The 26541-nt window shown below is 43.6% G+C and overlaps 2 protein-coding genes across 4 annotated transcripts; one reads left to right on the top strand and one right to left on the bottom strand.

The window, feature by feature from the left end:
* The first annotated feature begins 158 nt into the window (after window positions 1-158).
* LOC148368254 (uncharacterized) lies at window positions 159-7126 on the top strand. The gene is made up of 2 exons (XM_088330227.1): window positions 159-441; window positions 5074-7126. The coding sequence occupies exons 1-2, from the start codon at window positions 330-332 to the stop codon at window positions 6393-6395; spliced, it is 1434 nt and encodes a 477-aa protein (XP_088186353.1). The 5' UTR covers window positions 159-329; the 3' UTR covers window positions 6396-7126.
* LOC148368253 (uncharacterized) lies at window positions 451-25659 on the bottom strand. Of its 3 annotated transcripts, none has more exons than XM_088330253.1 (4): window positions 25421-25659; window positions 24264-24356; window positions 18277-18433; window positions 451-469 (listed from the first exon to the last, which is right to left on the bottom strand). In XM_088330253.1, the coding sequence occupies exons 1-4, from the start codon at window positions 25527-25529 to the stop codon at window positions 463-465; spliced, it is 366 nt and encodes a 121-aa protein (XP_088186379.1). In that variant the 5' UTR covers window positions 25530-25659; the 3' UTR covers window positions 451-462. The 3 variants fall into 3 exon arrangements, with proteins under 3 accessions (XP_088186379.1, XP_088186377.1, XP_088186378.1); XM_088330251.1 differs by lacking the exon at window positions 451-469 and adding an exon at window positions 15816-17971; XM_088330252.1 differs by lacking the exon at window positions 451-469 and adding an exon at window positions 17662-17971.
* Window positions 25660-26541: the final 882 nt, after the last annotated feature.

The raw sequence follows: 26541 nt of genomic DNA, 5'->3' as shown, positions 1-26541 counted from the left end.
ACGTTGCGATTTCTTCTCAATGTACTTCCATTGCGCGAAGTTGCCCCGACCAAGATGGCCGCCCCGTAGGTACGCGAGTGAGCGGGCTGCTTACAGTACGCTCACCTATCCAGTCGTCTGTTTGTATCTGTCTCCCACAATCCACTGCGGCGGTGTTCGGAAGGGGAAGCTGTCATGGCTGCCGCAACACCGCCGAACAAGAGAATGTCGAATAAACCACCTCAAGTTCTTTAGTCGACTTTAAACGAAGTCAACTCGACAGAAGTATCAATTTAAGGTCATTTTCGAAGGTGTGTTCGTGGTGTTTTTTTTGTTCAAACTTGGAGAAAATGTGTTCCAGTTGGGAAGAAGAACCTTTTCAAGAGAAGCTTCGGGGAGCCAAAGAGGAGAGCGAGCGAGAACATCCAGGACCGGACGCTTTTTCCAAGCAGCTCGGGGAAGGTCCGTCATTTTTTGCTTCTGCTACATCCTGCATATAGAATAGAATAGATATGCCTTTATTGTCATTGTTACAACATGGATATGCCGTGACAACGAAATTGGACGACTCCAGTTCCACATTTACAGTGAGGATAAGGAAACAAAGAGATAAAGGAACAAAGAACTAACTGTCTTTGTTTTAACTAGGCGTCGTTTTCCCTCAGAGGAGGGGGTGATGAGGGGGGGTGAGGGACAAACAGAGTTGGTGGATACAACCGGAATTTTTGATGTTTGATCTTAGATTACCCATAGTCCAGTGTTTTTTTTCCGAATTGCTCAGTCCACAGTTGAATGGATTTGGGAGTACAGTCCATTAACATGCCCGATGAAAGTCGCCGTCGACGATAAAGCTCCGTCGACGTGTGCAAGCTGCTGTTTATTGATAGCAGCGGACAGGAGATTTATCGTTATGCTAACGTTAGGATCCAGTGAAACTGTTAGCGGTGGAAAGTAAACAGCAAACACAAAGACCACAGTGAGCACTCCCGGTAGATAGAAGGGTCTGCACGATACTGCTAGAAACTCCATATCGAGTGAGCAGTGTGTGTCTATGGTTCGGCTGTTATTGTAGCGCGTAGTCTCCAACCCCTGTTTTTACCGGAGTCTTCGTCTCGTTCCAGCCGGTGAAGCGTGCGTCCTGCTAGAAAAAAAATACTCCAATTCCGGACGCTGTTGGTGGCGATCCGCAGCTCAAATTCACTCGTTTGCAGAATTCCGAGACGTTTTTACTAAATAACCGCTTGCACCTCGTTTTGAAGGGGGATGAGCGCTCGTGAGGCCCCCTCTCGAGGTTTTGAGTTTTTCCTCGCCCGCATGTCGGTTTCAGATCAGGTCACCCGTGCGGTCTTTGAGATATCTTGTGATGAAGGGCCAAACGAAGAAACGAGTCTTGACTTTTGGAAGCATTATTCCTATATATTCAAAAAATGAAGGTCAAAATGAGTCACTGATGGTGGGAGACTCGTTTGAAGTGTCGAAATTGGACAGCCTCCAGTAGGATTACTATTTCAGAGTATATTTTTTACAACTTATGAATGATCAAATCTTCAAATGTCAAACAGTCAAACAAAACGTGCTGAACAATAAGCTTTTGCCTGGAAAGCGGGTCGAGCGCTTTTCTTGAATTTGGTCTCAAAATATATGCTCTGGCACTTTCCCAAAATACATTCAAAGTATTTTGCTCTTTGAGTCAAAAAGGGTCCCGAGCCTCGAGTCAAGAGCTCGGGTTTGGGCTTCGGAAAGGCTTTTCAAGTGATTTTCCGGTTGCAAAATAGGGGCAAGAGGTAGAAACTCGGGTTGAGGCTCCTTATTTGGATATGAAACTGAATTTCAGGGTCTGAAACAGCGTTGGAGCTAGGGTTATGAACTAGGGTTTGAGCCCCCTAATAGGGTTCTCAACTGAATAGCTTTGGAGCCGGGCTTATAGGAAGGGTAAGGTTACAGTTTGAAACGGGTTAGGTCTACAGTTAGGGGTGAAGGGCTATTTTCTAGGGTTTTGGCTGCAAGTCAGAATTTTCAATGATTTTAGAGTTCCGAAATAAGGTTAGGGTCTGACACTAAAGTCTAGGCTCCCGTTCTTTTGATCGGCTGTAGACTTTCACTCGCCACGACGACAAGCGCGGCCTCCCACGACCTCCTCCTTCGATTCCCTTCACGTTCTAGTTTCTCCACTTCAAGACTTGCCACGAATCTCAAACCTCCTCTTAAGGGTAGTCCAAAGTCTCCTTTTCAAGATTCTCTCCTCCCCAAGAACTTCCCCAGGTTTCCCTCTCAAGTTTCCCCTCCTTGTCTCAAGACCCGCCACTTCCAGCGTTTTCTTCAAGGTAGTGCCAGGCAGTCTTCATTTGAGCTGTGAAAAGCCACGGGTCCCGGGGACTGGCAAGCTCAAAAATCCAGGGGTCCCATCAGAGATCTATGTCTCCCCAAAATGGAGTCTTATCCAGGTTGAAATTGTAAATTGGCAACAAATATATGATATGAATCCATATTTTCATTCAGTTTTCATCATCACAGTTCAGCAGTTATCGCTTCAGATTTTTCAGTTCCTATATTCTTCGTGGTCTGCTGTCCCGCCACAGTTGTAATGCCTTCTCAAGGTCCAATCCATTATCATCCTCCTCAGTGCGTCACTAGGAATATAAATTGAGTCCATTTGGCAGAAAAGTCATTTCTTGCTAGGAGTATACTTTTGTTTATTGTCTTTTGTCTAATTGTTCACACGTGTTTTCCTTGCCTCCGCTTTTTTCCGAGGAACTTCTCCGCCGTTTTTTTGTGCCGGAACGATTGCCGTCGTTATCACTTTCTGCATTATGTTTCGACTTATTACCGACACTAAAGAAACGACCGATTTTGTGTTGATTTTCACCTCATCTCGACGACAAGCACCACAACAATGACGTCGTCTCGAAGTAACGAGATCTCGTCGGCCGAGATCGGCGTGCGGGCGAAAACTCGAACCCCGAGACCAAAACAACAATGGCGGATCCGCCAGACCAAAAGTTTGGAGTGCGGTAAATCTTTGTTAAAAAAAAAAAAGTAATTGGACAAAAATGACAATTTTGTATCCAAAAAGTTGCGTCCCGGGGACGCACGTTGATTTGACCCGATGCGTCCCCAGCAAAAATGATCATCTAGGACGCAGGGACGCCGGCAAACCAGAACATTGACCAGGTAACCTATTTTCAAGATTCTCGCCACCCAAGATCTCCTCTCTAGTTTCCCTCTCAAGATCTCCTCTACTACCCAAGTCCCACACCCCCTTCTCGCCTGTACACTCTTTTATTGTTGCTGTTTCAATAAACGTCTCTTAAGTCAGGTGACACCACACTCTTCTGTCCTGCGTTTGGGACTGTCCGACACCTCGTGACAGGAAATGTTCCAATCTAGACTTAAGACACACCCATATTTCATAGCTCCACGAGTAACCTCATACTTTTGTTTCCTCGTCCTTGAGGGAGAAGCCACATGTGCGGTCCCTCTTCGAGGTTTCATTTTCCTCATGTTGAGGTTTTTTGAGTTTTTCCTCACGCTTATGTTGGTTCCAGATCAGGGGATGCTATCATAACAGTCTGTGTAATAACCTGTGCAGCCCTTTGAGACTCTTTGTGATTAAGGGCGTCACAAATAAACAAGACTTGATTTGACTAGAAGGACTAGCTTAGAAGTTTCACAGATTCAGACGTTGTGAGTATTCAGATTGGCACCTGGACCAGACGCGTGCTACTGTAGAACCTGCTGCATCTTTTGAAATTTTGACAGGAAGCTTGAGCTCTCTATAACTCTATATTGCACATTACAAACAAACTCACCTGGTCCGTGAACACTGCATCACTGGTGAAGAGGGCACAGCAGCGCCTGTACTTCCTGCGGAGGATGAGGAGAGCCCACCTGCCCCGACCCTCCCTCATTGCATTCTACAGGGGCACCATAGAGAGTATCCTGACCAGCTGTATCTCTGTGTGGTGCGGAGGCTGCAGCGCTACCGACTGGGGTAGTGTGAGGAGGGTGACGAGGACAGCAGAGAAAATAATCGGGACTTCACTTCCCTCCATTCAGGACATTGGGTGCAGGATCATCAAAACAGCCCAGAGAATCGTCTGCTGGTCTCTGCCCAGTCCGGAGGACGTTGCCTGCTCTCGCTACCTCAGCAGAGCAGAAAACATCGTCGAGGACTTTTCTAGCCCCGGCCACCACCTCTTCGACCTGCTGCCTTCCGGCAAGCGCTACAGGTCACACAAAGCAAAAACGAACAGACTCAGAGACAGTTTCTTCCCCACAGCCATTACCACCCTAAACGGACACCGCACAAAAAACTGAAAACTGTTGCAAAAAACTACCTCACACGTATGTAAAATGGTACTCACGTACATGCTGTCTGCAATATGTTGGTTCACTGCTCAAAACAGACACCGCACAAAAAACTGAAAACTTGTGCCAACACTACCTCATACGAATATAATGGTACTCGTGTCTATGTTCTTGCACGTGTCGACTGCACTACGTTTAATGCTCACCTTGCACAATGTCTGACCATTTCCTTTTTCTGCACTATGAGGTCTATGCTTGCACCAATGTATATGCTGACTTTTTTTGCACCATGATGACTTTGCACCAAATGCAATATTGCACAACCTCTACGATACCGACGGTATCACGACAACCCTGTATGTAACATCCCACATGCCGACATTTCTTGTGTAAATACCATGTCAATTATAACTATAGCCTTATCCCCCGTGTTTTAGAACCTTATTCTCTCTGTTCCTTTATCTTCTTGGCTCATACCTCACTGTGAATGTGTAAAACTGGAGTGTCATGCCCAATTTGGTTGTCACAATATGTTAACCCATTTTGTAACAATGACAATAAAGGTAGATTATATTCTATTCTATTCTATTTGCAAAAAAAAACCCAAAGCATGATGTTATCACCCCTATTCTTTACAGTAGAGATAATACTTGCTGATCAGTAGCGCATAAGCCTTTAGATTTTTTTCTACGTTTTGGCACTCGGGGACAATGCTTTTAAAAACGTTACGTTACGGCACTGATCGAGTTAAGGGCAATACAAATAAACGTGACTTGTGTCTTGCAGACGTCAGCCAAGAATATCTTCCGACTGCGCGGGAGAAACCAGAGTTGCCTGCCGTTAAAATTGAGGAGGAGGAGGATCTCAAGCCTTATCACTTTAAGCAAGAGACTGAGGATGGGGAGCCTGTTCACCTGAAAGAAGAGGAAGATTTTCCAGTCTTGCGAGTGACCGGGGTTCGTTCAACCGTCGAAGATCAAGGTCAACCTGAAGATCAAGGTTGGCAGGAGCTTGGAAGCATCAGCTCCCGTCAACTCGTGGAAACGAATGAGGACGACACGTCCCGCTCCGCAAACGCTGAAGGCGGTAACACATGTTCCCAGTGCGGGAAAACCTTTCGAAACAAGTATTATATGAAGAGGCATATGAAACTCCATGCTGGGGAGAAGCCTTTTTCTTGCTCAACTTGCGGTAAACAATTTGCCCAAAATGGACACTTGAAAATACACCAAATAACCCACACTGGCGAGAAGCCTTTTGCCTGCTCAGTTTGTGGTAAAAAATTCACCCAGCGTTGGGACTTAAAAATACACTCCAGAACCCACACTGGGGAGAAGCCTTTTTCCTGTTCAGTTTGTGGAAAACGATTCGCCGGAAAAAATAACTTGAAGTTACACACCAGAACCCACACTGGCGAGAAGCCTTTTTCCTGCTCAGTTTGCGGTAAAAGATTCACCAACAGTGGGAGCTTAAAAATACACTCCAGAACCCACACTGGCGAGAAGCCTTTTTCTTGTTCAGTTTGCAGTCACCGATACACTACAAGTCGGAGCTTAAAAAGACACACATTAACCCACACTGGCGAGAGGCCTTTTTCTTGTTCAGTATGCGGTCAAAGATTCACTACATGTGGGAACTTAAAAATACACACTAGAACCCACACTGGCGAAAAGCCTTTTTCCTGCTCAGTGTGCGGTCAAAGATTCACTACAAGTCGGAGCTTAAAAAGACACGCATTAACCCACACTGGCAAGGAGCCTTTTTCTTGCTCAGTTTGCGGTCAAAGATTCACTACAGGTCAGGGCTTAAGAAGACACACATTAACCCACACTGGCGAGAGGCCTTTTCCTTGTTCAGTATGCGGTCAAAGATTCACTACACGTGGGATCTTAAAAATACACACGAGAACCCACACTGGCGAGAAGCCTTTTTCCTGCTCAATTTGCGGTCAAAGATTCACTACAAGTCGGAGCTTAAAAACACACACATTAACCCACACTGGGGAGAAGCCTTTTTCTTGCACAGTTTGCGGTCGAAGATTCACTTCAAGTCAGAACTTAAAAAGACACACATTAACCCACACTGGCGAAAAGCCTTTGACCTGTTGACATTGTGGTGAAAAAAAAGTTCCATATTGTACACTAGAAATGACACACCAGAACCCACATTGGCGAGAAGACTTTTGCCTGCTTAGTTTGTGGTCAAAAATTCACTAAGAGTTATTAATTAAAAACATTCAATTGGTTAAGTATCATTCAGGCCGTCTATAGGAACATAACGGCCACAAAACCATTTGCCCTCCACTTTTTCCAACCACTGACTGCTACCACGTCAAAAAAAAGCCATTCTTTCACAGGAAGTGAGCAGACTGTCCAGTTGTATCATAAAGATTTGTGACCCCAAAGTCTTCATACGGATTTAAAAGATTCATGATTTGCATATGTGGCATGTTTCGTCATAGATGATCTATTTCCTCTTGTGCCCGCATACAATTTTGCCTGTTATCAAAAAGTATCATTATTATAACAATAAAATGGCCGACCTAGGTCCCCAGGGTTGGGGCCTGTTATCACCAGAGCCACAAAGCTTGGAGAGCCTGTGGTTCTCTCGGTCCCTGTCGTTTGGATGAGAACAGTCCCCCTGAAGTTCGCCGCCAAAAGAGATGGGAAGCTTTATTTCTTCATCTTCCTGCTTGGCCATGAGCTGCTTCTCACACACTCCTCACCTGAGGGACTTTTTTGTTCTCAAAAGTACACAAAAAGGGTTATTGCAACAACCTCTTTGGTGTTTTGGGCAAATATCCCATGTTGGCACGCTATGAAAACAATCTCTGATCATTGAAATGAGTCCATTATCTTCAAATTAGGGTTCATTGATCGGTACTCTTAACCTGTTGCATCCTTTCTTCCACCTTTGTCCTTGCTCACACTGAATGCTTGTGTCAACAATGTGCTTTATACTTTTGTTTGATTCAATTTTCTTTGTCCTGTGAATAAAACGTAGTTTAATCAAATCAAACTGCCTGCATTATTTTTGGGTCGATGTTATTTTTCTTCTGGTCTGATCAATCATCATTCATATCAACGAACTCCAAAATTGATCATTTAAAGTTGTATATAAAGTTGCATCCTTCATGATAAATGCTAGACGCGGGCTATTTCAAACGAATTCGTGTCGGAAACCGAGAACACCGCTTGCTGTACGAATTGGAAACCGCCAAATTAGATTCTGAACCAAATAAATATAATTGAAAGCCATTTCAATTGTTCTTTTGGCCATAAAAGAGTCAAAAATCATGTTACGAGTGATGACTTTTGCCACTTTTATTTTTTTGCCAGAATCGAAACTTAACGATGTGCTAAGGCAAGACAAAACAGAAAAGGGACATGGATTTTCCTGGACCGAGATGAAGTTGAGACTGGAAATCACCATGACCACATTGTAAGACAACATTAAACTGAAATATGAACTGTTATGAGTACATACAGAAAGTGACCCATCAGTGGCCCAATTTTTTCCCCCTTTAACTATCGAAACTAATAATGTTCAATTTAGTCCAATGCTTCAACTTTTGGCATTAAAAATATCAAGATTTCATAGTATACTCATCCCTGAAACTCTAAATCTGACGTCGCTCACCAAGGACAAGGTCTTGGAGCCATGAAGTTCCACCATAGTAAGTAACGTCCTAAAAAGGTTTACTTCAAAACACACCATAATGGATTGGAAAAAAAACAGTCGAAAGGTATCTCTGCCTTTTCAGCCAATCGCGGCTTGGCTTGTCGGTCCTCAGCCCGCGTTAGCCTATCCCGGTCCGTATTGCTAAAATCGACAACGCCTCTTTTATTTGCCAAGAACTCTAGCCAATGGTGACCGCTTCAAACGATAATCGACGCATTGCTCGGCCAATAAAATTCGAAAAAAGTCGAAGATTTTTCGATTGTATTGAAAGAAACCCTGAAATAAGTGTCGCCAGCAGTGATATATTTTACGCCCCGTTTTTACGCGCACGTATGGAGAATCGGGATTGATGCGGGACGATCATTCAAGCGTTCAAAACTCTCGCAATGTCCGAGAAAAATTGGCACAAATAAAATACACATTTGCAGAGATTTTCGAACTGTAAACCGGTCTTCTCCAAATAGCCACTTTTGGAAACACCCTAACATACCCGTAGAAAAAATGTCTTTTGAAGTTTGGGATCCAATTTTTCTCGGAACCAGGTAAGGCTTCAAGTTATTGTCTCACCTGTTAGGACACCCACGCTACACTTATTTACGGGCATTTGATTGCAAAAACAAATTCGGGCGAGAAAAAAAACCTTTCTTTCCAAAGCGCTTTACAGTGTGCTTCACATTTCCCAATAGCGGCAGTGCAGCCATGTAAGGCGCTAACCTGCTTATTGGGGGTTCAGTGTCTTACCCAAGGAGACTTCGACATGTAACACGGACAAGCCGGGATTCGAACTGGGATCCCTTAATTCTAAGACGATCGCTCTACCTCCTGAGCTACTGCTGCCCCAATCATTTTATTTATCATTTCTAACAGGGAAATTTCCAAATAAAATGAAAAAAAGCAAAAGTGATACTAACGTACAAAAATGGAAACCGACACATCTTCACAAATTGCAGACCGGTATCTCTGCTTCGACATGTAACGCGCAGGAGCCGGGATTCGGACTGCGATCCCCCGATCCCGAGACGAGCGCTCTACCTCCTGAGCCACTTCCACTCCGTAACATTAATTTTCTCAGGTTCAGATACTAAATTATAGGTATCACACAAATGAATAGTTAATTGCGATTTCTGGATTTTTCTTTTTAGTCTCTCTCACAGTGGACATGCACCTATAACGAAAATTTCAGAACACTTCATGATTTCTAAGTAGGAGAAACAGCAAAATAGCAAGATGTTCAAATACTTCTTCTCTTCACTGTATTTCACGTCCTTCAAATCCGATTCATCATCAGATAGACCAAAGGGTTTCTATTTTGACTTTATATTTTCATATCTATGACTCTGTTCCCCAGTCCATACCATTCGTCTCTGGTACCATGAATAAAAAATGTGAAATCTCATGCACGTTACACACTAATAAATACAGTAAACGTAGCCGCACCGATTATAACGATTGAAATTCAAACGCACGACCTCAAACACTCGTTTCACTCGGGGAGATCTCACAATGCAGCTGTCCCCGCCTCAAAACATTTTCTCCTTAGATCTATACAATTCATATAGGTCACCCTTTCTGACTTGAAAACTGTGAATTTCTCCTTCGGATGATGAAGATTTTCATGCCCGACAAATACTCCACGAGAGTGCAATTATGACTTACTGTGGTGAACTTAATAAGACCACAGCGCTCACGAAATTCTGGAGGAGAACGGATGTGAAGCCAGCTAGCTGGTGGAGATGTTTTGAGTGGACTCACTTGTTGTGTATGCCTCCGTAAACTCTGTTTTTCCAAATGTAGTAAGCGACCTGTTTCAAAATCCTTGATGAAGAGCTCCAGCAAACCCGGCGTGTTGAAGGAACAACACTGTATTTCCATCATCTTGCACTTTAACGTTGAGCTGGTTTAGATGGATAGATAGATAGATAGATAGATAGATAGATAGATAGATAGATAGATAGATACTTTATTCATCCCCGTAGGGAAATTCACACTTCCAGCAGTCTACCCCGTTGTTTATTAACAGATGAACATGATGCCCTAGGGTGCTTGTAGCGGAGCGGATGACGTCACGCCAGTCCAAAAGTTCGACATCCCTCTGGCAGATGGAAATTGTGCCCAGGGATACACCACTTCGTGTTAGCGAGTCCGCCTCCTCTCCGATTCCCCCCGGCTTTCGTGTCTCTGTTTAGCGGCGTTGAAGCCGGATCGCTCCGGGTAGCTCCGGGTGGCTACACGTTAGCGTCCGGAATGCTAAACGTGAGCCACGTTTCCGCAAAACACAGCAACGGCATTCCCTGTGCGCTTCGATGTTTTCCACACGCACTCGATGATCTTATTTGGTTCGCATTTACCATGATTACGGATGGTACCGAAGACTTATAACGCCGCTTCGCTAGCTCCGGCTGTCCTTCCACAATAGGCCCCTTCATCACGCCAGCACGAGAATTCTTCAGGGCAAGGAGTTAAAATTCCTTGAATACACGCATTTTTGTGCGCTAAAACCCATGTCCATAGGATAGAAGTAATAATCCATAGTGTAGTTGTCAAAACGGGAAGAAAAAACACCGAAGATAGGAGCACACAATAAAACAATTGGGCAGCTGCTGGAAAAGGCAGCCGCTCGTGGCAGCGCCGCTTTGATGTTCGGTAATATCCACGAGATAATAAAACTCGAGGAGGCGCTCGGTTTTCGCTACCTTGGGACGCTCGTTGCCTTTCGTTTCGAGAAAAATTTGTATTTCGACTGTTTCATCCGTGCAATTTTGTCATTGCAAATGAGGCATAGCTCTTCACAAAGGCAAATTCTTCCGTCTATTCGTCCCGAAATCTACGATATTCGTCATCTTTTTTTCCTTTCGCTATCTTCTCCGTCCAAGAGTTAGCTTTGAGCTAATGACCAATGGCCAAGTCCCAATGGACGCAAAAGGGGGCGTCTACCTGTGCCCCCAGTAACGGCCAACATCGGGTGTTATCGTCCGATTAAAATAGACAATCGCTCGTGCAACTGCGACTCTGCACGAGACATGATCGATAGAAAATCGATGGATGCATTGAAACAAACGATCATTTTTTTTAAACCCGGATTTGCGAGCCAGATGTGATCATCAAAAGAGCCGCATCTGGCTCGCGAGCCATAGGTTCCCGACCCCTGCTATATGGAGCCTCCGCTCTGAAAATGCCGGTCTAGCAATGATAACTCCGAGAGCCAAAAAGAAGTCTGCGGGCTGGATTGCGTTTGCCTTTTTGGATGAAATGAGTTGAATTGATTGACGGGAAAAAGAGTTGTTATCCAATTGCTACTTATTTAGAAACAAAGAGAAATGTTGTTCAAAATATTTCATAGGATTTACCCTATCAAAGTGCTAATTGCTAACAGGTCTAACAAAGAGATTGTTGATAAATGTACAATGTGTTCATCTGATCCCGCAACTGTGAAGGAATAATCTTAGAAACTTCGAAAAGTCTCTTTCTGTAGTCTGGGATCTGTGCGCCGAGGACCCCTCCTTTGGCTGCCACCCGGCTTTCTGTGCATTCGTCTTTGTCCAGGCCGTAGAAAAGAGGACCAGCTCCACAAACTCCGTTTTCACTGAAATTTTGACCAAATTTTTTCTTGTTTGTAATATATAATAGATTCATTTCAATGATCAGGGACTGTTTTCATAGCCTGCCAGCATGGGATATTTGCCCAAAACACCAAAGAGGTTGTCGCAATAACCCTTTTTGTGTACTTTTGAGAACAAAAAAGACCCTCAGGGGAGTAGTGTGTGAGAAGCAGCACATGGCCAAGCAGGAAGATGAAGAAATAAAGCTTCCTATCTCTTTTGGCGGTGGACTTCACGGGGATTGTTCTCATCCGGACGACAGGGACGGAGAGAACCACAAGCTCTCCAAGCTTTGGGGCTCTGGTGATAACGGGCCCCAACCCTTGGGATCTATGTTGGCCATCTTGTTATTATAATCATTATAATTATTGATAAAAGGCAAAATTTTATGGAGACAAAAGATGAAATAGATCATCTATCAAGAAACATGACACAAAAACAAAATGAAACGTTTTTGATTTCACCGCCGTTCCTGTTCACAATTTGTTTTTTATCATAAACGTTGCATTATCATTTGAGGCCAGTCTTTAAGAATTACTTTTGTCTTCTTTGCTCGTTTGTCTTGAGACTTTTTCCTCTTGTATTCCCTTTTTAATTTTTAATTTCATGTTTTCTCTGAAGTTTTGTGTCTAATCTTGTCGCATGCAATGTTTTGGGCGGGAGTAGCTCAGGAGGTAGAGCGGTCTTGGGATCAAGAGATCCCAGTTCAAATCCCGGCTCGTCCGTGTTACATGTCGAAGTGTCCTCGGGTAAGACACTGAACCCCTAATACCCCCAATAAGCAGGTTAGCGCCTTACATGGCTGCAAGGCTGCTATTGGGAAATGTGGATCACATTGTAAAACGCTTGACTGTGTAATGTAAGATCAAACATTCGGTTGTGTCCGGCAACTGTTTGACCCTCACCCCCCCCCCCCCCCCTCCCTGAGGACAACAAAGTCAGTTAGTTCTTTGTTCCCTCGTTTCTTTGTTTCCTTATCCTCAATGTAAATGTGGAACTGGAGTCGTCCAATTTCGTTGTCACGGCATATCCATGTTGTAACAATGACAATGAAGGTATATTCTATTCTATTGTAAAGCGCTTTGGGAAGTCATTGACTTGAAAAGCGCTAGAGAAATGCACATCATTTCATTTTATTGTTTTTGTGAAAAATTTCAATGAAGAGGGTTACTTATACGTGAATGGTCATTGTTGTTGCTAGGTTCTGATTGCACAATTTTACAAATGCTTAACGCTTTTGATAACCTCATTCAAATCAAATGACCCTTTTTTCTTGGTAATCGCATTGATACTTGTACATTTCTTTGAAATGATGTGTTCATGATGTCGTCAGTGAAGAATACAATTGTTTCGGAAAAAAAAATCTTTTAAGCGTATTGGCTTTATTTGGTAGAAGCTTCATGCTTATAAACATTTCTCCTTTTTATTTCGTCTCACTGCTTGCCCAGTCATAGATCGACTCCATTGTCTTTGTGAGTTGCTCTTCCACTGGCTGGCAACCGATTCAGGGTGTCCCCTGCCCGAAGACAGCCGGGATGGGCTCCGGCACCCCCGCGACCCCGCCGATGACAATGGATGAATCGACGTTTTGTTCATTTTTCCGGCCGCGTCCCACATCGCAGCAAACGGTATTTTGTTCCTCTTGGTTCAGATGAGACACCTCTTCGCCGTTCAATCTGTCCTTTCCAGTCCCTTGTCTTTCAAAAATGGATTTCCATTCCCGATGAATCAATCGTGCTTACATATTTTTGGTAAATCAATAGCCTCAATCCGAAAGACCAAGTAGAAATCCTCTCTTATCCATTTATTTTCCATGAATATTCTAGAATTCTTATGATCCGTCTCAAGATCGATTCATCCGCTATTTTGAAATTCATATCTTTCTCAGGTTCGACGAATCTGTTCCTCGTCGTCTTTTGAAAATGCTTTCCGTAGGATAGGCAAATGTTTTTTGAATTCAACCAAGCTATAAATCAACATTTGTTACATATTTGTTAAGGTTTGTCAATCGTAACACGCTAATATCTTCAAAATTTACGGTATGATTCATTTCACGCTCTCTGGCGGCTCCTTGTCAAGCTGGCCGTTTTGGATATGCGCATTTCCCAGAAATCAATGCAATGAAAATATATTCCTAAATATAAAAACGATCTTTCTCTCACACACACATAAAGTAACGTTGCAATCATCAGACTAATGACATCTTTTTTATGTTTAGCAATATTATATTCTTTTATTGTTAAATCGTGCTCGTGTGTTCCTTTTCCTGTTTACTCCCATTGACATCATAAACAAGGCCTACCGAGTGGGACGGATTGTTCGCCGAAAGACACGGCCGGCTGAGCATGGCGCGAAGTAGTTTTATAACTACATATTTGTTTTTATTTGAGTAATAAAGCCACCAAAGAGTATTTAGAATGATTGACTTTAACACTCCTCTCACGCGAGAGGAGATGAACAAGCTTATCACTACTTGAATGTCCAAACCACCCAGCCGCTCCTAAACCCATGTTCTCAGAACTTTGCCACAGACGCGCTAACCGCTCATCCACCGTGTCGCCTGCAAACGTTCACCCAAGGGACATCTGAACTATCACACTGCCCAAATGTCAGGTTCGAAACCATGTCCGGATGAAAGAAGAGACTTTTGACTTACAATCAAACTCGTTTATTCAAGCAAAGGGAGCGCCTCGAAACGAGGCAAAATTGCGTTCTCGGATCGCTGTAAAATCATCCCGCGGACTGATGAGACAGCCTCTTTCTTTTACCGTTTCCCAGATTTCTGATTAGAGGATAGAATAAAACACGTGCACATAAGCGCATTCTGATTGGTTGAGACCGGATTCCCATATTTAAATGCAGTGTATTATGTTGCGAGTCTAATAAATGATACATCACAGCAGTTCATTGTTTGAAAATAAATGGGAGTCTTGAGAAAATGACCAGTGGCCTCCAATTTGTAGAGACAAAGTTCCTTGGCTCGGGAATCTTATGCTCCTGTCCTTGGGTGGTACGGGTCAGCCAAAAGGAGTTCTGTGCACTTGTTTGATAACAGGAAGCCCACCGGTCATCTCCAAATTGTAGAGACAAAGTTCCTTTGGCTTGGGAAGCTTATGCTCTTGACCAGCACCAGAAAACTCAGACGCAACTGCACAATTATTGAATAAATATAAATGTATAAAAGTAACAGTATAGAATATAGAAGGGCAACCTTAGAACATACTTTCCCTTTCAGTTAGCAAGGGGGAAGGTGGAAGAAATGATGCAACAGGTTCACAGTACCGATCAATGAACCCGGTTTAAAGATAATGGACTCGTTTCAATGAGCCGACAAACAATCAAATAGATCATCTATCACTAAACATGCCGCATATGCAAATCCTGATTCTTTTGAATCCGTATGAAGACTTTAGAGTCACAAATCTTTATGATACCGCTAGAGAGTCTGCTCACTTCCTGTGAATGAATGTGGCTTTTTTTGGCGTGGTAGCAGTCAGTGGTTGAAAAAAGGGGAGGGCAAAAGGTTTTGTGGCCGTTATGTTCCTATGGACAGCCTGTGTGATACTTGGTCAATTGAATGTTTTTAAGTTACAACAATTTTTGACCACAAACTGAGCAGGCAAAAGTCTTCTATAGCCAGTGTGGGTTCTTGTGTGTCATTTCTAGTCCCGCTATGGATGAATTTTTCACCACAAAGTCAACAGCTGAAAGGTTTCTCACTGGTGTGGGTTCTAGTTTGTTTTGTTAAGTTGCCACCCTCGGTGCATCTTTCACCACAAATTGAGCAAGCGAACAGCTTCTCGCCAGTGTGGGTTCTTGTGTGTGTATTTCTCGGCTCCCACCCCGTGTGAATATTTTACCGCAAACTGAACGGCCGGAAGGCTTCTCGCCAGTGTGGGTTAGATGGTGAAATTGCAAGTGTGCATTATGGGTGAATTTTTTTTACCACAAACTGAGCAGCTAAAAGGCTTCTCGTTAGTGTGGGAAAGTGTGTGAATCGTTTTCCTCAAACTGAAGAGGTGGAAGGCTTATCTCCAGAGTGGGTTAGATGGTGTAATTTCAAATGCTCATTTAGGGCAAATTTTAGACCACAAACTGAGCAAAAAAAGGCTTTTCCCAGTGTGGGTTTTTTGATGCAATTTTAAGTTTCCATTCTGTGAGAATAGTTTTCCACTAACTCAGCAGGAAAAAGGCTTCTTCCCAGAGTGGGTTGGTGTGTGTTGTTTTAATCTCGCAGTTCTAGTGAATCCTCGACCGCAAACTGAGCAGGAAAAAGGCTTCTCCCCGGTGTGGGTTAATGTGTGTCTTTTTAAGTTCTCACTCTGAGTGAATCTTTGACCACAAACTGTGCAAGAAAAAGGCTTCTCCCCAGTGTGGAATAGTCCGTGCTTTTTAAGCTCTCATTTTTAGAGAATCTTTGACCGCAAACTGAGCAAGAAAAAGGCTTCTTCCCTGTGTGGATCAGTGTGTGTTGTTTTAATTGTCCACTCTGGGTGAATTTTTTACCGCAAATTGAGCAGGCAAAAGGCTTCTCACCAGTGTGTGAGATCTAATGTGTCTCTTTAAGTGGCAACTTGTAGTGAATCTTTTATCGCAAACTGAACAGGCAAAAGGCTTTTCCCCAGTGTGGGTTCTAGTGTGGTTTTTTAAGTGTCCACTTGTAGTGAATCTTTGACCACAAACTGAGCAGGAAAAAGGCTTCTCGCCAGTGTGGGTAAATGTGTGTGTTTTTAAGTTTCCACTTGTCGTGAATCCTTTTCCACAAACTGAGCAAGAAAAAGGCTTCTCGCCAGTGTGGGTAAATGTGTGTGTTTTTAAGTGTTCACTTTTAGTGAATCTTTGACCGCAGACCGAGCAAGAAAAAGGCTTCTCGCCAGTGTGGATTAGTTAGTGTGATTTCAATTGTCCATTGTGGGTGAATTGTTGACAGCAAACTGAACAAGAAAAAGGCTTCTCGCCAGTGTGGGTTCTGGAGTGTCTTTTTAAGACCCAATTCTGGGCAAATCGTTTACCGCAAACTGAGCAAGAAAAAGGCTTGTCGCCATTGTGGGTTCTGGTGTGTATTTTAAAGCTCCCATTCTGTGAGAATTTTTGACCACAAACTGAGCAGGAAAAAGGCTTCTCGCCAGTGTGGGTTCTGGTGTGTATTTTTAAGCTCCCATTCTGTGAGAATTTTTGACCACAAACTGAGCAGGCAAAATGCTTTTTGCCAGTGTGGGTTCTAGTGTGTATTTTTAAGTTCCCACTGTTAGTGAATCTTTGACCGCAAGTTGAGCAAGAAAAAGGCTTCTCGCCAGTGTGGGTTCTAGTGTGTATTTTTAAGTTCCCACTGTTAGTGAATCTTTGACCGCAAGTTGAGCAAGAAAAAGGCTTCTCGCCAGTGTGGATTAGTTGGTGTGATTTCAATTGTCCATTGTAGGTGAATCTTTGACCGCAAGTTGAGCAAGAAAAAGGCTTCTCGCCAGTGTGGATTAGATGGTGTGATTTCAATTGTCCATTGTGGGTGAATTGTTGACCGCATACTGAACAAGAAAAAGGCTTCTCGCCAGTGTGGTTAATTGTGTGACTTTTTAAATTCCCATTTGTAGTGAATCTCTGACCACAAACTGAGCAAGAAAAAGGCTTCTCGCCAGTGTGGGTTAGTCGGTGTATTTTCAATTGTCCATTTTGGGTGAATTTTTTACCACAAATTGAGCAGGCAAAAGGCTTCTCGCCAGTGTGGGTTCTAGTGTGTATTTTTAAGTTCCCACTGTTAGTGAATCTTTGACCGCAAGTTGAGCAAGAAAAAGGCTTCTCGCCAGTGTGGGTTCTAGTGTGTATTTTTAAGTTCCCACTGTTAGTGAATCTTTGACCGCAAGTTGAGCAAGAAAAAGGCTTCTCGCCAGTGTGGATTAGTTGGTGTGATTTCAAGTATCCATTTCGGGTGAATTGTTGACCGCATACTGAACAAGAAAAAGGCTTCTCGCCAGTGTGGGTTAGTCGGTGTATTTTCAAGTGTCCATTTTGGGTGAATTTTTTACCACAAATTGAGCAGGCAAAAGGCTTCTCGCCAGCATGCAATTTCATATGCAACTTCATATAATACTTGCTTCGAAAGGTTTTCCCGCACTGGGAACATGTGTTACCACCTTCAGCGTTTACGGAGCGGGACGTGTCGTCCTCATCCGTTTCCACATGTTGACGGGAGCTGATGCTTAGAAGCTCCTGCCGACCGTTATCTTCAGGTTGACCTTGATCTTCGGCGGTTGAACGAACTTGAAAATTGTCCTCTTCTTTCAGGTGAACAGGCTCCCCATCTTCTGTCTCTTGCTTATTAACGTGATAAGGCTTAAATTCCTCCTCAATTTTAACGGCAGGCAACTCTGGGTCCTGCCGCGCAGTAGCAAGATATTCTCGGCCGACGTCTGCAAGACACAAGTCACGTTTACGGTGGTACCTCGCTACTCCGCGCTTCCATGTAATAGTTACAAAAAAATACTACTACTAATAATAATATCAATTCAAAAAATTCAAAAATGAATCATGAAAAATATTCCAATTTAGAAAGGACATTATTTTACAACATTTGAAAAGAAAACATTCAATTAGAACGAGTCATTTGAAAACACAAAGAAACGCACGTCTACGGCCATCGACGCGAGCCGATTGGCCGGCACTCGGCGAATACTCGACTCCCATTGGCCCGTCGGCTACAGTAGACCGCGCTTACCTCCTATACGGTACGCTTCTCGCCATAGCTGGCAGTGAGCTCGCCTTTTTCTCGCGGCGAATTTTCAAGTCGAAAGGTTTTTCGAAGCCCTCGGCGAAACGCTCTTTATCCCTCGGTGCGTCCAGCCAAGCCGAGAAAAAGCCAAAGATGTTCGCCGCTGAGGAAAAAGTGAGTTTAAAAGCAGGAAATAGCGAGAGTCCGACAATACGGCCGGAAGGAAGAGAGGAACGTCCGCAAAACTGCCGCAATCTCTTTCAGGAAAGATCAGGGGTCATCAGTAATTGATTTTTGGAAAAAAAATAAATATTTAAGTGCAAAAAAATTAATGTTAATTTTTTCGCGGCAAGGCCAATTAATGGGTATTTATTGGATTTCTAGCCATTAATTGGTAATTTAATGGTATACTAGCCGGTGACGACAGGAAATTTTCTATCGATCCAGGATCGGATGAATCCTGCTTCTTTGCATCACTTTGTTTCTTCAAGTGCTGACTTTTAATGTGGCTTTCCAAATTGCTCCAACCGGTGTTGCGCCGTTGGATGCGCTCGGCGCCACATGAGCAGCGCCATTTGCCGTTGACGACATCAATCTGCGTGAAGTACTCTCTAACCATTTTTTCCTTCGGTCCCATAACCGTGCCAAGATTACAATCAATACAGCGTAGTAGTAGCGGTGTACAACGTGTGCGTATGTGCATCCACGACGTACGTGCTCGAGGCAAAACGTGAGCCAATCGACAAGCCCGATTTTGTCCCGACCAATAAAAAGCTGCTTTGCAACCACACTACGTACGTACAGCTACCGTGTTTCCCCGAATATAAGGCCGAAATCATCGTCAAAAATTGAGGTTTTGAAATAAAAATATGTGCGAAAGTAATACATTTTCGCTAAAAATTTCTTAGAAAAGCATTGCCGTTGTTAAATAACGCTGATATCTACGGTTTTCATAGGTAATATGAGCCCGAATATTTTCGCAATTAATGGGTCGCAATAATTGCTAATTATTTAAATTTTGCAATAAATGGATTTGTGAGTTTAAGCAACCATTCCATTAATTTTTCGCAATTAATGGCATTCATTTTTCACCAATCATTTATTGCTGACCCCTGGGAAAGATACCAAAAGGCTCGTAAAGAAGAAGAAAATGGAAAATGCGGCGCTTATTCGGATCCGCCGTCGGAAGGCCGAGAAAATCGGCCCGGATGAAAACCGAATCCCGGGTTCAAAGTTCAATTGGCTTTGAATCTCTCTCTCTCACCGAATTCCATATAGTGTACTGTATACAGGGGGGGTGTACTGCAAAGGGTTTTTCTTTTTTGAAGAGCGTCCCCATTAACCGCGATCACCGAGGTCCCACATTTATTTGTATTGCCCAGGGGCAATCAGGGGCTGAGAATTTTTGCAAAGTTCATGCATACGTTTAGTCTTCTTGCAATCAAATGTTATTTTTCAAGCCAAGCGACCTTGTGTTTATGGAAAGTATTGTTTAGGTGTCAAAAACATAGATATTAAAAAAGGAACCAAGGCGAAACTTCTGCTTGACATGTATCATTTTGCAAGGAGCCATTTTTCGCAGAAGTTTTCCGGGAAACGAATATTTTTCTAAAAAATTGGCAAAGTCATCAAATCGACTAAATCAGGGGTGGCCAACCCGCGGCTCTCGAGCAGCATGCGGCTCTTGAACTAGTTTCATGCGGCTCTTTAGGAGCTGTTATAAACTGGTTTCATGCGGCTCTTTCGAAGCGGTAACATGACATGCATCAAGAATGTTTAGCCGGCACTGTAATGTGCCTTCCCTACAGCTAGATGGCAGTTCGACAATGAATGTCTGTTTTAGCGACGTAAAACGAGCGACGAGAGAATATTTGTTTGACAAAATGTACTGTAGTCGATTTATGTGAAATTACCTCTTGAAATGGCAGGTTAGAAGGCACAGCCAAACTAAAATATGAAGAAGAACACAGGACGTTTTTGCCAGAACGGGAGAGTTTATATTATTTTATTGAACGTAATGACAAGCCTATCTGCCTTATACGTAACGCGGCATTAGCACATTTCAAAGCTTCAAATCTTCGGCGTCAATTCAGCTCACTCCACCCTAACATCGAACAGGAATTTCCAAAAGGGACTGAACTTAGTAAGAAAAAGTTGTAGACTACGAAAAGCAAAGCAGAAAAAGTTATTCCTGTCAAAAAAAAAGTATGAAACACTCTGAGACCGTAACGTTTGCTTCGTATCAGTTAGCTTGGAACATAGCACGGGCTAAGAAGCTATACAACGAAAGAGAATTCATTAAAAATGCGTCATTGACGCCTTTGAAATCTTGGCTCCTGTAGACAACAAACTAAAACAGAGCAAATCAGATGTTCAACTGTCTCGCCACAGTATGGAACGAAGAATATCCGATATCGATGCAGCTGTTGAATAACAGTTGCACGCTGACCTGCAAACAAACTAACTGCAAGAGCTACGGATGGAGCGCCAGCCATCATCAGATCAATGAACGGGTTTGTGGGACTGTACAAAGCTGATCAAACATTTCCAGACTTTTGGGATTCCCACTGCATCATCCACAGGGAGCAACTCCTGTCTAAATCACTCAAATTTGACAACGTCATGAAACCTGTGATGGAAATCGTCAACTTCATCTGCACACATGCGCTTAACAGGAGGATATTCAGGAATATCATCGCTGAATTGGACCAAGGACTTCCAGGTGACCTGCCGCTGCACTGCACTGTGAGGTGGCTGTCAAAAGGCCAGGTACTATCTCGCCTCTTTGAGCTTTTGGATCCAGTGAAACTGTTCATGGAAGAGAAAGACAAGGACTATCCCAAGCTCTCAGACCTCAAGTCGATAATGGATCTGGAACAGTGCTCACAATGTCAACTGTTGAAAATTATTGATATTATCATGTCGGTGTGGTTATTTTCATCAGATCTAGTCGAGTAGAGATTTGTGTATGTGTGCGTAGATGATTAAAAGATGTTTATGTGTATAATGTGGCTTTTTAGTAACAAAGAAAAAAAATAATCAACTCGCCCCCGTTAACAACTACGATGTGGCTCTTTGTAGTAACACAAACGAAAAATTGGCTCTTAGTCGCTGAATGGTTGGCCACCCCTGGACTAAATCAACTGTTGTCTCATGAGAGATGAGTGTTAAAGCTTTCTTGTGGTGTGCCCTATGCCTGGATCGCTACATAGCTAAATTTTCTGTAGGCCATCAAAAACGAGTCAATATGGCCGACGTCGGCACTTCCCGTTTGAGAGAAACGTCCGGCACTCGTCGGAAACGGTCAAAGATTTTGGAATTTACACAAAACGTAGGTAAGGCAGAAACTGTGACAGGAGCGACGGGAGGGGGTGTTTTGAAAGGTTGACTGCGACTTTTTCAAACTTAATCCTTACTCGGGACTTGAAGACAAGAGATGGCAGTACATTTATTTCATTACGCTCAAATGAACTTTTTTTTTTGTATTTTGGGGAGTTTGTTCCTGTTTGGCCCAATAAAAGTAACATTCCAGCATAAAAGCGCAATGGAAAAGCGCACGAGGGCTCTTTGAACTCAATGGAGCATCGCTCGCACATTCTTAATAGAGAAAAGTCCGCGTGGTCGTGTCAAATCCGCACACACGCGAATAAAGCAAAAGCGTCACTAAAAGAACTTCAAAATAGACGTCTTTGAAAAAAATCAGCCAGCGAGACGCCCTTATACTACTTCAATTATACTTATACTACTCCACAATCATGTGCCCGTCTGTGCCCGCAGAGTATTTCAGAGGAGCGCTTCGTGCGGCGCCAGCCGATGTGCGTGTCGATGACGTTCGAAGCCCCGCCAAACGCGTGTGCGGAGAGTGATTCGCTAGCAAAGAGTGTCGTTTGAAGAAAAGTGCCAGAGTAACGCAAGATTGACGCCCCGATATTTGATTGCACGCACCGATCACGTTATAAATAATTCTGTCCAGGAGATGGCGTCATGGAGGACATGATTCATCTTAAAGCCGATGACGCGTGTGTGTGAAACATTTGCCTGCAGGGCTTCACTGCTTTATGGGGCTTCATTTTGCCAAGACTTAACTCTCAAGGATGATGCAGAAACCACAGAGAGCAACCTTGTCTGTTCAACCAGAAAGTAAGCTACAGTGAAGAAGTATTTGAAGACCCTACTGTTTTGCTATTCCTGCTTAGAAATCACGGAGGGGTCTGAAATTTTCATCAGCGGTGCATGTCCACAGTGAGAGAGATCAACTAAAAAGAACATTTCAGAAATCACAATGCATTTTAGAACGATTTGTTTGAACAGCTGCAAATAAGTATTTGAAGTATCGTCTAGAATTCTGACCCAGAAAGACCTGTTGTTCCGCCCATGAGAAGTCCACCCGCACTCCATGTATCATCCTGAATCAGATGAACCCGTTTGAGGTCGTCGGCTGCACAAGTCCACCCCACGCAATAAGTAAGACTTGAACACGGCGATGACCAAAGAGCCGTCCAAAGACACCGGAGACACAATTGCACACCTCCAGAAGGCCGAAAAGGGCTACAGAGCAATTGCCAAGCAGCTTGGTGACAAAAGGTCCACTGTTGGAGCAATCGTTAGAAAATGGGAGAAGCTAAACATGACGGTCAATCTCATTCGGAGTGAAGCCCCATGCAAGAAACCATCTCGTGGGGTCTAAATGATTCTGAGAACGGTGATGAATCTGCCCAGAACTACACAACAGGAGTTGGTCAATGACCTGAAAAGAACCGGGACCGCCGTTTCCAAGGTTACTGCAGGAAATACACAAAGACGTCAGCATTTGAAATCACGCATGGCACCCAAGGTTCCCCTGCTTAAACCAGTACACGTCAAGGCCCGTCTTCAGTTTGCATATGACCGTTTGGTTGATGCGGAGGAGACACGGGAGAAGGTTTTGTGGTCAGGAGACCAAAATAGAACTCTTTGGTCATAATGCTACTAAGCGTCTTTGGAGGAAGAAGAATGAAGAGAACGATCAGAAGAGCACCATTCCTACTGTGAAAAATGGGGGTGATAACATCATGCTTTGGGTTTTTTTTTTTGCTCATGGGACAGGACGAGTGCACTGTGTTAAAGAGAGGATGACTGGGGCCGTGTATTGTGAGATTCAGGGGAACAACCTCCTCTCCTCAGTCAAATCGTTGAAGACGGGTCGTGGCTGGGTCTTCCGACATGACAATGACCCGAAAGCAGCCAGGAAAACCAAAGAATTGCTCTGTAAGAAAAATATCAAGGTTCTCGCATGGCCCAGCCCGTCTCCAGACCTGAAACCAATCGAAAATCTTCGGAGGCAGATCAAATTCTATGTTTTTCAGCAACAGCCCAGAAACCTGACTGATCTAGAGAAGATCTGCGTGGAGGAGTGGGCCAAGAAATCTCCGGCAGTGTGTGCAAACCTGGTGAAAGACTACGGGAAACGTTTGACCTCTGTAATAGCCGACCAAGGCTACCGTACCAAATATCAACATTCATTTTCTCTGGTCAGCACGGCGGTGCAGTGGTTAGAGCGTGTGCGGCACAGTTCTGAGGTCATGGGAACCTCCTGCGTGGGTTCAAATCCAGCTACTACTGTGCAGAGTTTGTATGTTCTCCCCGTGCACTCCAATTTCCTCCCACATTCCAAAGACATACATTTCAGGTAAAATGGCCAGTCCAAATTGTCCCTCGGTGTGAATGAGTCGTCTTTCCCCGTGTGCCCTGCGATTGGCTGGCGACCGGTTCAGGGTGTCCCCTGCCCAATCCCCGGAGATGGCTAGGATGGGGTCCAGCCCTCCCGCGACCCAAATAAGGTGAACCGATACAGCTATGAGATGAGGTTTTCTCAGGTGTTCAAATACTTCTTTTCTTTACTGTATATATTTTGAAAGAATGAGCAGGACAGAAGCCCAAAACTCATTCAAAAAGAAAGTACGCTGGACGTCGACGGCCAAATATCTCGGATTGCGGAAAGTAAAACCACCAACCTGCTCTGTTCAACACAATTTGGAGTATCTTGTAAACAGTTCCTGGACACTCTGGTTCCTGCCACGCAGTAGAAAGATGGTCTTCACCCATGTCTGAAAAACACAAGTCAAATGGCATTTATTTGTGACGCCTTTACTCACAGAAACTCACAAAATGCGCAGAACACCATTGTAACATCAACCTGATCTGACAGCTACAAGAGGGCAAGGAAAGACTGAAAAAAGAGTCAGGATGCGCAAAATGAAGAAACCTTGGGAAGGGACCACGCATGTGGTCATCCCCCTTCCAGGATGACCAAGCGGATATGGATGTTGCAAGGGCCTTAGTACATAATACACGGTCAACCTCAAAATTTAATATAAAGGAAGTCATGGAAACATACATACTTTACAAGTACTCTCATAGCCATGATCAAAGAGATCAAAGCCAGCAGAAAAGCTAATGTTGTGACTCATTCATTTGCAGTGAATTGTACCCGTTTTTATACTATTTTTTTGTTATTATTTCTATTTTATCATATATATTAGAAAGGATGATGGTGGTTAAAATTCAGAAGAAAGTAAAACATGTTGAATTCATTGTAAACGTTAAAAATCCGCTGTATGATCTCTTGTTAAAATGGATGTACAAATCTATTGTCGCATTCTAAAATGTCTCATCTCATCAGCTGCACCGCTTATCTTCAGTAGGGTCGCGGGCAGTGGGCAGGGGACACCCTGGACTGGTTGTCAGCCAATGTATTTTATGTAAATGGTAAAGAAAGCTCTTTGATATGCTTTGGGTAGTCTTCAGAGAGAGCTCCTACTGAGATCAAAGCCAGCAGAAAAGCTAATGTTGTGACTCATTCATTTGCAGAAACTGTAATCATAAAAACGTCATCATCCGGTCCGGCGTGAATGTGGATCTTTGGTGGGACAAGTACACCGCGGTTACATATAAAAGCAGAAAAATGAGCAACTCGCCGCAGCATTGGTGCGGGCCGCCATGTTGGATCCAATCCAAAGCTCAATTGAAATGGCCATGCACTTTTTGTTTGAAGTCATGTTGGCATTTTGCATTTGTTTTATCAGGGAACTATTGAAGTTTTGATTGGACTTCAAAATTTAATTTGATTTCCTACACTTTAGGTTTTGTAGGAGAAGCGAAAATGACGGACCTTCCCCGAGCTGCTTGGAAAAAACGTCGGGTCGTCGACATTCTCGCTCGCTCTCCTCTTTGGATCCACGAAGCTTCTCTTGAAAAGGTCCTTCCCCACTGGAGCACATTCTCTCCGAATTCCAACGAAAAATATCTCCAACTCGGCAGTAGAAAGGACCACAAAGTGATACTTGTGACGAGTTGACGTCGTTTGAGGTCGACTAGAGGACTTTCTCCACATTCTATTGTTCGGCAGCCATGACACCTTCTCCTTCGAAACCCCGCCGCAATGGATTGTGGGTACAAGTGGCACAGATCGCATGATGCGTTCAAGAAAATGGGTGTTTCGGGAGATCCAACCAGATACGACCGAAAAGCGTCTCAAAAATGTGGAAAGTCGGGGTTTTCTGACCCCCAACCGGGGAAATGTGATTAGAAAGACACTAAAAGTGGGAGGTCCTATTTAAAAAGTTGGGGTACATAGCCTTTCTCCTGGTTGGAGGTTGGAAAACTCGGTTGTCGTCTTTACAGGGAACGCAGCAACAGAAAACACATAGAGGACTAGATAGATCCGCGCAAATTGATCTATTGAAGCTTGGAGTTAAGTGCCTTTTTTAAAATATTTTTTTGTTGTTGTTTTAGCTCATCATCTGCAAAATAGATGCTAAATGTCAGTCACACGATACCGTTGGATTGTTGGCATTAAGGTTCATTGATTGAGCAAGCGCAATTGCAAAAAACATTCCAAACAATCAAATTTCAACTCTGTTACACCGACAGCAAGACACGTACATACAATAACAAATAAAATATACAAAAAACCACACAACCATTTTTGGACCATGGATGGTAATCTACAACAGCAAACTGCAACAAAAGAACCGTTGCGTGCGTAATGACGTCACGCAAATGGAAAACATCTTACCGCAATATCACGAGTAATAGCGCTCTTATATTGACAAAACTTCACAAGCCCTCTTTGTCTGTTTCTCCCCTTTTTCGACGTACATTGCCTTCAAATGCTCGTTTTCCCCCTTTTGAAACTACTTTGTCATCAAATGCACGTTCAGCTGGCGAATATTGACATTTTGGCGCCGACCTATCCATTATGCTCGTTTGTTTCTGTTGCTGCGTTCCCGA

This window comes from Urocampus carinirostris, chromosome 3 (assembly GCF_059441175.1).
Source record: "Urocampus carinirostris isolate Australia breed hairy pipefish chromosome 3, RoL_Ucar_1.0, whole genome shotgun sequence".
NCBI lineage: Eukaryota > Metazoa > Chordata > Actinopteri > Syngnathiformes > Syngnathidae > Urocampus > Urocampus carinirostris.
The sequence above is the reverse complement of the archived record's forward strand: the minus strand, read 5'-3'. Positions and strand labels throughout refer to the sequence as shown.